Below are 12,566 nucleotides of genomic sequence, written 5' to 3'. Positions count from 1 at the left end.
TAAATTTTGAAGCCTTCTATAAAATCCTTTTTCTATTTCTCTTTTTTACAAAGTTTAGAAATTGCTCCCAGTCTTTAATAAAGTCTCTTGTGTTTTTTTCTTTGTTCATCACTGCCAATTTGTCAATTTCTGCTATTTTAAAAAAACTTTTACAATGCAGTCTTCTATTGTTGGGAGGTCTGCCTTCTTCTTATTCTTATACCCCGCCCCATCTCCCCGAAGGGACTCGGGGTGGTTTACATGGGGCCAAGCCCAGACACAACAATATAAAGAGACTGCCTGTGCACAATTCTGCCCTTGGTTCGATATAATTTACATAGGATCATCTCAATAAACAACTGGTTAAATTCTATGTTCCATTACTAAAGGATGGAGCTCTGTATGGCTTCACATTCTGCATGTTTATGTATTAATTATGGCTGTTTTTTGGCTGTTATGTATTAATTATGGCTGTGCTGCAATTATGGCATTACTGCATTATATGAGTTTACACTGACCATATATAATGCAGTTTCATGCAACACATCTAATTTAAGTGAAACCTATTGCAAAATGTCCATACCTTGACTTTGGCAGGAGCAAGAAGCAGGCCTGTTGAAAATTATTTCTAAACTGCAGCAAATTCCAAGAATAAAAATATCTGTGTTAAATTTCTTTGAAAGGCTACTAGATCAGAGACCTGGCTTCAGGGATTTTTCATTATATATTTCATGCACAGTGCAATGTTTTTCTCTGCTTTTGGGGAATGTCCACAGCAAATAATATAAAAGACAAGGACGGAGACTTTAATTTGTCGGAGATCTTTATTCTGAAGGGTTTACTCTCAGATTGGAGCCTGCAAGCTATCTTCAGTATAAAAATGGAGACTAAAATAAACGGAATATGAGAAAATATAATTGCTTTCTCTCCCATGGCTTAATTCTGTTTTTCCTCTTATAAAAATAGTTCATTCAGTTGTAGTTGAGGTTGGTCTTTGGAAAGCAGCCTGAACATTTCTCAGCAGTCCCCATCTGCCTTTGACTTTTGCACGCAAATCTGGAGTCACCACCTAGTGGAAAACAAAAATGCAGTCTTTAGTGGGTTTTGGTTGCAGAAATAGTAACAGCATGAGGTACATGTCTCAAAAAGCAAATGATGAAGCAAGGCAATTGGCACAGTTATGTAAGATAATGGTCTGCTTTCCATTGGGGTAATTAGAGAAGAAATTGGCTAATGCAGGAATGGATTGGTCTCTGCATGATGCTCACAGGGCTAGGAGAAGAGGCTTAGAAAAAATACTTGATATTCTCTACTTGATAACTCAGCATTTTGACCTTGTTGGAAACTACATCTTCCCTACATAACCTACACACAGCTGTGTCTTAGATGGATCGTCTCAGTTCTGGAAATTTAATCTGCTTTATAGATAGAACTTGGAAATTTTACTGTTTTCAACTACTACTCTCAGAAATCTCAAGCCAGCACAGCCATCTGGTGGCTATCTCACTATTAGACCTTTGGACTGATGTACCAAGGCCTTTCATATTTTTAAAGATAATTTTCATCTACCTTGGAGTAGGCCCTGTTGAATTATATAGATCTTGTAGGAATGCATACAATTGCTTTGTTAATGTCTTTAGAGCCCATACATACAATTGCTTTGTTGATGTCTCTAGAATCCGTACACCGTATCATACAGAAAAAAAGCTTATCTAATACAGAAAAAATACTTTCTCCCCTACATCTAGAATCCAGGATATGATAATATGAACATATACAAGATAGAATGTTTCACAGAACTGTTGGAGTTAAAGAAGGGTTGATAGTAGAGATGTGCGCAAAATTCGTTCTTATCATTTCTTCCATGTCTTTCGTGTCTTCTGTTTATTTGGAAGCATGAAACAGAAAAGCCCCCTCCCCACACAAAACTCAGCTTGACACGAAAGCCTGCTTTCATGTGGAGCTGAAATTTCCTGCATGTGTGCCTCTTCTCTTTCTCCTCCTCCTCCCTCCCTCCCTCTTACCCTCCCTGCTTTCCAGGTGTCTCTCTCTCTCTCTCTCTCTCTGTGTGTGTGTGTGTGTGTGTGTGTGTGTGTGTGAGAGAGAGAGAGAGAGAGAGAGAGAGAGACTGTGCCAGCACCCAGCTGCAGGCAGGCACTGAGAGGTGAGTATGTACTTTCCAGGCCTGCCTGTACCCCGCCACACACACACTTTCTTTACAGGGAGAGTTTGTGTATGGCATGGGGCATGCAGGAAGGCCTAAAAAGCTTTTCCGTGCCTCTCAGTGCCTGCCTGCAGCCGAGCACCTGTACAGTCGCACATGCTCTACTATGCACCACACTCTCTGAGTTGAAAGGAGGGAGGAGCAGTGGTTCCTTCCTGCTTGCTTGCTGAGGTCTGGATGTGGGGCTGCCTGGCCATGACTCCCGTGAGTTAATAAGGGGCATTGCAGGCATGAGGGAGGGAGGGAGAGAGGAGGAGGAAGAGAAGAAGTGCGGTGCCTGCCAGGCAACCGAACGCCTCAGGAAAGGAAGCCAGTGGGTGGGAAGCCGTCCCCCCATAATGGGCCGATTTTCGGGGCCCTGAAACAAAATAATAAAAAAACAACCCTCCCAATTTCAGGGGGCTTTCTGAAAATGGATCAGGCCCTGCAACAAATGCTGGAAACGAAATGAGACAAGCTTTTACCTGAATGCACACCACTAGTGGATAGAACCTTCTGGAGTAGTTGATTTGGGGGCAGAGGATCAGTGGAGAAAGAAAGGGGAATTTGCAATTTTCATCTCATGTTCTTATCTGACATGAACATTTAAATGTCAAAATCAAATGTCAAATCAGTCAGTTTTGATGAACCTTTTAAAAATGCTGAATGAGTGTTCTCTAAGGTTGGATCTACACTGTCCTATCTGTCCAAGACCCGATCTCAGATTTTGAACTAGATTATACAAATCCACACAGCCAGATAATCTGGGATAAGCAGATAATCTGGGATCAAATCCTGGGATATAGGACAGTGTAGATCCAGCCTAAGAAATCAGAGTAGAGGCTATTGACCTTTAGTTTGACTTGGAATCCAGTCAGATTTTTAAGAGATATATTGCTACATTATGGATCACAAACTCAAAACATTTTCTACATTAAATCAAGGACTATATATAACTATGGAACTGTGGTTGACATTTGAAGATATAGTTTTCAAAAGAATGTAAAAATGTTATTGTAAATCAGTGTTCTTCTCTACAACATATAAACTTGGTGAAGATACACACAAGATGGACTAAACTGTACCTTACAAATTTCACTCCATTCGCCTGGTCCATTCTCATTCACAGCTCGAACTTTAAAGAGATATTCTGTATTAGGTGTTAGGTTATGTATTTCCAGATTCTGTTGTTCAATCCCAGTAAGTACACCTATCAGTTGTGGCTGAACTATATTCTCAATCGCATCTTCATCAACAACTTCATAATAAGCAACCTCAAAGCTTTCTACATCTTCTGTAGGGCATGTCCAATAAATCTGTGAAATAAAATCATGTATATACAGCACTGAATAGATTTTCATCATTAGTAACACTAATTTCAGTAATTAAAAAATCCTTCTGAATGATAAATATTTTGCAAATTTAAAACCAACAAGTACATTTTTTCTGTGAAGAACATTTTTCATGATAACGATATTTAGGAACCCTAAGCACATTTCTCTACCTGTTCTCTGTGGATATAGTGGAAGAAAAGGCTTACAATTAGTGTACAGAACTAAATATAGAAGATATATTCAGAGGAATATGTCTTTTTTTCTTTTTTTCTTTTTTTGTATATCTGTTAGGAGGCCTTTCATTGGTTATTTTGGATTCTGATCATGCCCTTTTCTTTCCAATTTGGTGCCATCTGCAAAAAACATGCCCCATAGTTAAAGTTGAATAGTACTGAGCCAAGGATACAACTCTGTGGCATCCAACTAGTCACTTCTCGTCACAATTAAATGAGCCATAGCAAGCATTATGTTTGGTTGCTTAAAACAATTCCAAATCCATCTAACAGTAGCCCATGTTTTACTAGCTTCTTTTGGAGAATATTATGGAAGACCTTTCCAAAGGCTTTACTACAATCAATATTTGCTAAATCCACAGCATTTCCTTCATCAACCAAGCTTATAACCACCCCACCCCCCAGCCCCTTTATATATGAGATAAAGATAGTCTGCCATTGTTTGTTTTTGAGAAACCCTTTTCACAGTAAGAATTTGCTATGGCACTAAATGGTCATACTAGGAGATGGCTGCACAATTCTGAAAAATAGTGTGAAATATAGTGTAGAAAGTCACTGCATGGGTAATTAGCAAAAATTGTTTTCCTGACTTCATTCAATAGAAACCTCTTCCGGGTTTAATCTCTTCTGCAAATAGATTATCTTCTATTCAATCTATATGGCACCTTCATTCATGTGTTGTTGAATGGTTTAAGAAGACTTTTCAAAAGAACCTTTAAGAAATTGATTTTTAGACTTATTTCTTGTAACATGGTGATAGAATTCTGTAAAAAAATATTTCAGATTCCCAACACCAAAGTTCTGGAAAATGTCATCACACTTATGGAGTTGCCTTTTACTTCATTATATCAAAAGACAAAAAGAGAGCAATATGACTAGACAATGCTTGTGCATATTTTTCTGCTGAGGATTTCGCAGTGTTACAATGATTGGATTTTAATTACTCAAAGCTATCACAGCACAAGACACATTTTATACAAGTTCATACCTTAGCAACAGTTGGATAGACAAGTGTTTGATAGACAACAACAAGGCCAGGGACTGAAGTAGAAGGTTCTCCAGGTAATTCTGGATTGAAAAAAGTGCTAACGCTTTGATAGTTTCGTGTAGTTCTTGAATCACCTGGTAATGCATTCCAAACTGCATACATTCTATTACTTCTCATCTCAGGTGGTGATGATTGTGGCCTTAGCAACAATTCATCGCTCATGCCTTGATCATCTAATGGAGCAAAGGATGCTAAAGACATACTTCGATTCAATCCTAATGGGTTTGGGATATGTGCACTGGAGACAGTCCTTGGAATCATCACATCAGAACTAGAAGGATAAGGATATTTGGTTATTCTTTCATAATGGAGCTTATTTGCAAGTGATGGGAAAATGCTGTGTAAATTTTCTGCCAGTTCATCAAAGTTGACTTTAAGAAATTTAATAGGATCTTCCTTGAGATATGGACTAGGTTGATAAATATTTGCAATTGAATCTTCGATTTCTTTTACCAAGCCATATGCAGACTGCAAGAATGCAAATTGGCTGGTTTCCTTTAAAGCTTCCTTGGAATATTGCATGAGGCTATCCATCTGCTGAATTCTCTTGGTTGTGTACGCGGCAAACTCATAAAGAGCCTTCTGTTTTTGAAGCTCGAGGTTTTCTACTGCCTCCATCAACTCCTTCTCTCGCTCTTGAAGTATGACCCGCAGCCTGATGAATCCATTCCTAATTTCCTTCCTTTTGGTTTCTTTGTAGGACTTAAAATTATTTTTTAGCACAAGGACTTCCATCAGATCATTATCAATTATATAACGGACTGTAATGGGGGAAAAAGAAAGATAAATATTATGCTACTGACAGTTTGAAACATACACTATTCATTTGCAAAATAGAGTAAAGGATAAAGGTAACTCAGTATGTAATATTAGTATTCTGTCTCTATTTAAAGATCTCTGAATGGCATATAATCAAACCAATCAACTAATTTAAATCAATGACAACAATAATAATATTTTAAAACTAAAACAATTTAACAAGTTTCAAAAAGATCTCAACTGGTTAAAATAGTTTGACTGATAACAATGTACATATCTTATACATGTTCAAAATAGTTTAAAATGACTGAAAATCATGCACATTTCTATATATTAAATAGTTGAAAACATTTTAATGAGCTGAATGAGTATTAATGAGCTGAAATTTATCAGAGGTTCTTTATCATATGAATTTTTCTTTGCCCTCCTCTTTTAGAAAAACAAGTCAACTCTGCAGAATAGTCTCAAAAAATTCCCCCCAGTTCAGGTAGCTTCTGCTGCTTTCCTAATGTACATAGACTTGCACACACACATGGACATAATGCTCCTAAATGACAAAAGGCCCAGGTTTTGTGGCTTATGCATACTGATATATTTAGCAAACGCTGCGGTATCTGACTCAAAAATAATATACTTCAAAAATAAAAATACCAAAATTATGATTGTTTGATTTGGCAAACTTAAGAAATTGGGCTTCTCTTTAGAACTTGATCTAGGATAATAAATACAGGAGGATTGCCTATCTGGAGTGTGTCTCTGCTAATGTACATCTGTGTATGCACTATAGAAAGCACCATAAAATCTTCAGAGAAAGGGAGGAAGAGTATTTCTAAGGAAATAATTAAATCTTTGAAGTGTTCAGTGAGATCTTTATATGCTCCTGCAGAAATGTGTACCATAAATAATGTAGATTTGCTTCCAAGTTATGTCATCTCTAATCCCCATTTCCTCTGCTAATCAACACAGGGAAAGTGTGCTGGTAGTGATAGCCTTCTGGACAGCAGATCAGCCATATCAGGCCTGATCCAACTCTCCAAATGTTTCTGAAGCCTGTGGTGCTCTAGAGTTTTGAGCAAACTTCAGGGTATCTTCAGACTTTGCTTAAAGTGTGGCAAAGCTATATAGCCAAAAAAGCCAGGATAGTCACCAGAAGCCACTATGTGTTGTGAAGATTGCCAGCAGCCCAGTCTTGATAAGTACCAGGTTTTGGTTTTTTTTTTGGTCAGTGTAGACAAGCTTTGAGAAATAGTGATTTTTCCCCAAACCTCATAATGAGTTTTGTATCCGTACAGATGTAGGAAAACAGGCATCATTGGACCACACTGCTGGAAAGCTTTATCTCCTCTAATTGGAATTCCTCAAGTTGCTACCATTTCTACTCAGAGGCCATTTAGTCTTGCAGAAAAATCTCATGTCTTTAACTAATGCAATTTGAAATTGTCTAATAATGAACCAAACATAAATAAAAATAATTAAATACAAATAGGAACCTTTTTTAAACTTAGCAAGAGCAGCAAATAATGCAGCAGCCATTTTTGAACATGCTACTGGCAAAGCAACGGTGTCATGTTCATTGTGTTGTGCATCACAGCAATATTCACAAGCTAGTTCATGGTCATCAAGGCAGTATTTGGTGAGCAATGAATCGCCGTGGATCATACAGTTCGTTTCTTCCCAGACGTCACCAAGCTTGGCATAGATATGGTTTTGATACATGACATCCTGATGAAAGTTCCGCAAACAAACATTGCAGTAATTCAGTTGGCATGTTATACATCTCTTGGTGGCCTTGCGTTGCTCATCACAAACTTGACAATAGATTGGAAGATGTGTTCTATCAAATCTCCACCTTAGGAAACCATGCCGCTGCATATACTTCCTGGCCAATTTGGCCCTTAAATAATTAACCCTCAGCTGTATTTTCCTAGCAAATGGGAGGCAATGTGCTTTGTTGCAAGATGGGCAAACAATAATGAAGAAGTTTTCTGTGACCTCTGCCTCAGCTTGACTTCTCATGATGCACTTATCACAAATGCAGTGATTGCATGGCAACATAAATGGTCGAATAAACAACCTCTGGCACACAGGACACATGAGCTGGTCAACAAAATCATGAGCAGAGGTATCCTTTTCCAATGATATATCACTTCCAAGTCTTTTTCTGCATATAAAAAATAGATTTAAAAGACTTATTAGTTTGAGCCAATGATGCCATCAATGCCAGTAATTTTACCTAACTCATATTATCAAATTATCCCTTTTGTAATGTGTGGCTACTTCCTGGCTTAATCCCATCTTCTCATTTATTTCATATCTCTTCTCAATCCTTCTGCCAATGATACCAACTTATGTAAATAGTTATAATGGTTGTCGTAGGAGGGATGTATGAGAAATTTCTCACTGTGTCACTATAACAGTATCTCTGGCAATGTCCCAGGTTACAGTGCCTCAGGGAAATACAGATTTCTTAGGATCCCTAAAATTAATATGTTTGTGGCATATGGAAAAGTTCTGTTTTAGAAAACACTCCCTGATTACTCAGTAGTAAGTGAAACCATCCACAATAAAATAACCAGAACATGAAAATATTATCTTTTTCAACTATATCTCCCAGAATCCAGTCATGTGGCAAGGACATTGTGAATACATTAGGCTGAAAAGTATCATTCCCAAGTTCAGAATGATTTTTTAAAGGCAAGAGTTACTAAATGAGTTATCTGAAGGAGCCAAATTAATGGTTGTACCTATACAAACTGGACACTGCATCTCTATGCTGTGTCCCATATATTGTTGAGAGTAACCCATAAAGCAAATATTAATGATTTCAAGATGTATAGGTAGATAAGGCGGTGTCCTGAATTATAACAGATATAAATGTTGTGAATTCTGTGACAATAGTCAGAGTTCTGTTAGTGATCTACATTGGCATAACTGTATGCATAAGTACTTGTTTTGAGATCGCACAATGATGGATCCAATACGTTCTCTGGAAACACCTTTGCCCCAAGTGTGCAAGGACACTCTGATGGCTTCCAGATGCAACTGGACCAACTCAGCCATTAGTTGGCATCAAACCATACCCAGTTGTCTTTCTAGCTGCCTTCACATATCTGGAGAAGAAGAAGCAGAGTTTACCCCTCTCCAGGGATCAGAGCAAAGCCTACTTCTTCTTTCCTGGATACAGAAGGCCAGCTAATGCTTAGGGACACATCTGCACTCACCCTTGGGGGGGGGGGCAATCCAGCATGTTTGACACCAGATCATCTTGAGAAGAGTCACCATGTGGGATAGCAATGGGTACAATTGGGCCCAGTTCATTTGGGAATCAGCCCAAATGACTCCAAGACAGCGAAGAGCACAAATTCTGAGTCAGATTCAGACTTTTGGGAACACAGGGTAAGGTCACATTAATGTGTCCTTGCCCCATGTTATTGTGGATCAGCCCCAAGTGTAGAGATGCCTACAAACCAGGCAATAGTCAGAAAGTGCAGCAGTGCCCAAATCTGTCCGGCTGACCTTGTGCATGAATGAGAGAAAGAGCAACCTTTGCCAACAGAAAGATCTTGCTCTTGGTAAAAGAATGTTTTTGACAAGATACTAATAAATGCATATTTGTTTTTTGTTTTTTAAAAAATACTTTACTCAAGGACAGCGAAAAGTACCATATGAGCTTTCAGAATGGACCAGAATGATTTTTAAAAGTCAAATTAGTGGTGAATGAAGAAGATAGTTCTCTTTGCTACTTGTACAAGTAAAAACTAGTCTAGAGTATGGCTTCTGAAACTGTGGGTCCCAACCCCAAATAAGATCCCTTTAACTCAGTGTTGGGGTCATCAAAGTTGGCAGCAGTAATAGTTTTCTGAATATCACTCAGTGGTTGTTTTAGATGTTTACATACATTTGTTGTCCAGTGTTTAAAATGGACTCTACATAAGATGTTTCATAAGAACCTGTTTAGCAAGCTTTGCAAATGCTGATTTGTTATCCATATACAGTATGTTTGATTCCCCCCCCCCATTATATATATACACAGGGCCACGTAAAATTTCATTGGCCCACAAGGAGTCCCAAGTGAACAAGTTGAAGAAGCCCTAGTCCAGAGTTTATATGTCAGCTGTAGAACATAGAAAATTACTTTTTTGACTGTTGAATCCCTCAGCTAGCATGGAGATGCAGGGAGCTTCCATCCAATGAAGCAACTTTTCCAAGCTCTGATGAGGTACTGTTATCTTGTCAACAATATGATGAGACTGATAAAAATGGGCTTGGTGCTGGACCAAAAGTTTCGAAATGACATAAAATCTGACTTGTTTATTGTGCATTGTTAATTACAGTTAATGAATTACAAAATAGACAGGGGAACTCTAAAAAATGGAGGTTAGTTTTGACCTGTGGAGTTCACTGCTGCTTTCTCTAGCAGAGAAAGAGGATTACCATTCAGTTGATTGAAGTATCCAGGGAGTTAAAATGAAATGGGCGTAGGTTTCAATCTTTTAAGGATTCAGCAGAGCCACTGGCAACTGATCTTAAGTCTTGGTTTGCCATGGTTTAAAATGGAGAATTGTAAAAAAAAGTGGGTTAAGCCCAGTAATCTATCTTCAAAAATGAATGGAGATAGTAATAAAGGATTACATCAAGCACTTCATTGTTATAAAATAGGTTTTGTGGAAGAAACCAGATTATTTTTTCATGAACTGGGAAGGCAGAAAAATCCCTTTTCAAAAGTTTCCTTCAAGTTAAAAGTTGTGTGGAATTTTTTAAAAAAATTCATAAAACATCCATAACTGAAGTCATGATTATTGGATTCTATAATTTTATCAATCATTCACATCTCATTTTATGTAAGTGGCCATCAAATTTACTTTTATCTTTTCAATTTTAACATAAATTTTGAGTGTGTGTGTGTGTGTGTTTGCTAGCAAAGTGTAACCTTCTCAACATCCAATTTTATGAAAAAGGGAGTTTGTGCTTTACCTCTTGGACCTGTCCTTATCATTATTTCCATATATAGAAGCAATTAGCATTTCTTTAATCCTGGGGTATTCTGGGATTTAGAACTCAAAAAGCTGACTTTCCCAGGCCCTGAATGTGTATTAAATCTTTCTGAAGAAGTCGTTTTGCCCTTGTTCATATGTAAATCCCATTTTGCATGCTGAATACCTCAAGTTCAGTCAACAGCAATTACAGATTGGATTTGCTTTTAAATCAAATGGCTAATGATGGTAAAGACTCACAGGTGTAACAAAATGACTGTCTGTGTGTTCAAAATGGTGACATTGCATCTCACTAAGAATTGTGCCCCTTCATGAAAATTTCCTCTGTAGTTCTTTGAGTACTGGACTATGAAGACTGGGGTTCAATTTCCTACTTAGCCATAGAAACTCACTGAGTGGCTTTGGGTGAGTCAGACACTCTTGGTCTCAAAAATATTAATATTTAGGGCTACTATAAGACAGAAATAACTTGAAGGCACACCAAAAGAAATTCCAGCCATGCAAAAAGTTATATACTGAAATTGTTCAAGCCTCGAATCCTTATATTTGCTGTGTTTGCATTCCCTGGTTAACTTTGGCTGCCCCTCTCCTTTGAATTCCTAAACTCTTACTAAATACTCAGCTAAAGTTTTGAGTAACTACCAATGCTAGAAGTGTGAGAACTGAAGGAAATTTTTATGCAGGAGGGACAAAACTCTAATCGAGGAAGCAATGCCTTCATCCCCCACTCCAAAGAGTCCTCTTCCTGAAAAATTTGAGATGTGACATCAGTTAGAATAGTCATTACTGGGGTTGATGGACACTTACCTTTTCAATTTATGTCTCCGCCTGTATGGCAAATAGGTGAGATAACTGCAGCATCTACTATCATAACACTGACAGTCAGCATTCGCATCTGTGCAGCATAAACACTTGCAATTTCGATTAGTAGAACAGGAGCAACAGCAACAACGGCAATTGGGAGTCTCCGAGCATGAGCAGTGGCAGCATTGGCACCTTTGATCTTCACGATGTGGGCAAAAGCAGCAGTCCCACTGTCGTTCATCACTAAACAAGAACAGCCAACAAGAGCAGCATCTGCCAGATGTTATATTATTCACAAAGTCTCGAAGTTTGACGCAGAATCCACAACATTTACAACCTGGGCAACATGGACATGTCAAGCAGCATGCACAGCTCATGCCGGTCATAGTGTTCCTTTCTTTTTTTTAGTCTTAGAAAGCTTTACTTGCTGTTTATGTTTGTAGAGCAACTGCTCCATACTTTATTTTTGGCCTCTAGGGAAAATACTGATCACTTGGGAAGAAAATGTGGCATCACAATGGGTTTTACCAATGAAAATATGGCTATCTTCACATATGAAAGCAGTGTCATAATGTATGTCATAATGACTAAAGCACTAGAGATTCTTGCACTGATATGTTCATATAACTAGACTACACAGGAAATAATGCAATAAGGATTCTTGCGTTACTCTGATATTTGGTACTTTCTCTGGCCAGCAAGAGGACAGGATGATGTCAGTATGGAATCGTGGAATAACTAATTTATGTAAATACATGAGTTTTGGCTATATTTTGATTTAGTATTCTCTATTGTTTTGCTAATGTTTTTGTTATTATAAAAGAAACTGAAATATTAGAACTGTAAATACTCTGAACCAATCAGAAATTAAGGTAAAGACTATTCTGAGGATGGGGGCATGCTCATTCTGGCTACCAGTGCATGTGGTCACTAGACTGAGAGACAAAATATCGCATTTATTGGAAACATTAAAATACAATAGGAACTCAGTATTGTATTGCTGCTCCAACCATTTTTTTTTATGTGCCAACAGAATTTCTCCTCTTGTCTCACAAAAGACATGTCTAGTTGGGAAGAAGTGATCTGGGATAGGATTTTAAAATTAGAAAAGAAAGTAATATCAAATATTTATAATATATTACTTACCTGGCTGACTGAAAAGGAACAGGTTAAAAATTGCATGATAAAATGGGCCCAAAATTTAAGAAGGCC

The 12,566-nt window shown here is 37.8% G+C and overlaps 1 protein-coding gene across 1 annotated transcript; it reads right to left on the bottom strand.

Annotated features, from left to right (window-relative positions):
* Positions 1-784: 784 nt before the first annotated feature.
* Positions 785-11,844, bottom strand: trim42 (tripartite motif containing 42). The gene is made up of 5 exons (XM_016992103.2): positions 11,358-11,844; positions 7,047-7,717; positions 4,738-5,558; positions 3,268-3,498; positions 785-1,048 (listed from the first exon to the last, which is right to left on the bottom strand). Exons 1-5 carry the CDS (start codon positions 11,738-11,740, stop codon positions 947-949), a joined length of 2,208 nt encoding a protein of 735 aa, XP_016847592.2. The 5' UTR covers positions 11,741-11,844; the 3' UTR covers positions 785-946.
* Between the last annotated feature and the right edge of the window lie 722 nt (positions 11,845-12,566).

Source organism: Anolis carolinensis, chromosome 3 (assembly GCF_035594765.1).
Source record: "Anolis carolinensis isolate JA03-04 chromosome 3, rAnoCar3.1.pri, whole genome shotgun sequence".
Classification (NCBI taxonomy): Eukaryota; Metazoa; Chordata; class Lepidosauria; order Squamata; family Dactyloidae; genus Anolis; species Anolis carolinensis.
Note: the sequence above shows the minus strand (reverse complement) of the source record. Positions and strands in the feature narration are given on the sequence as shown.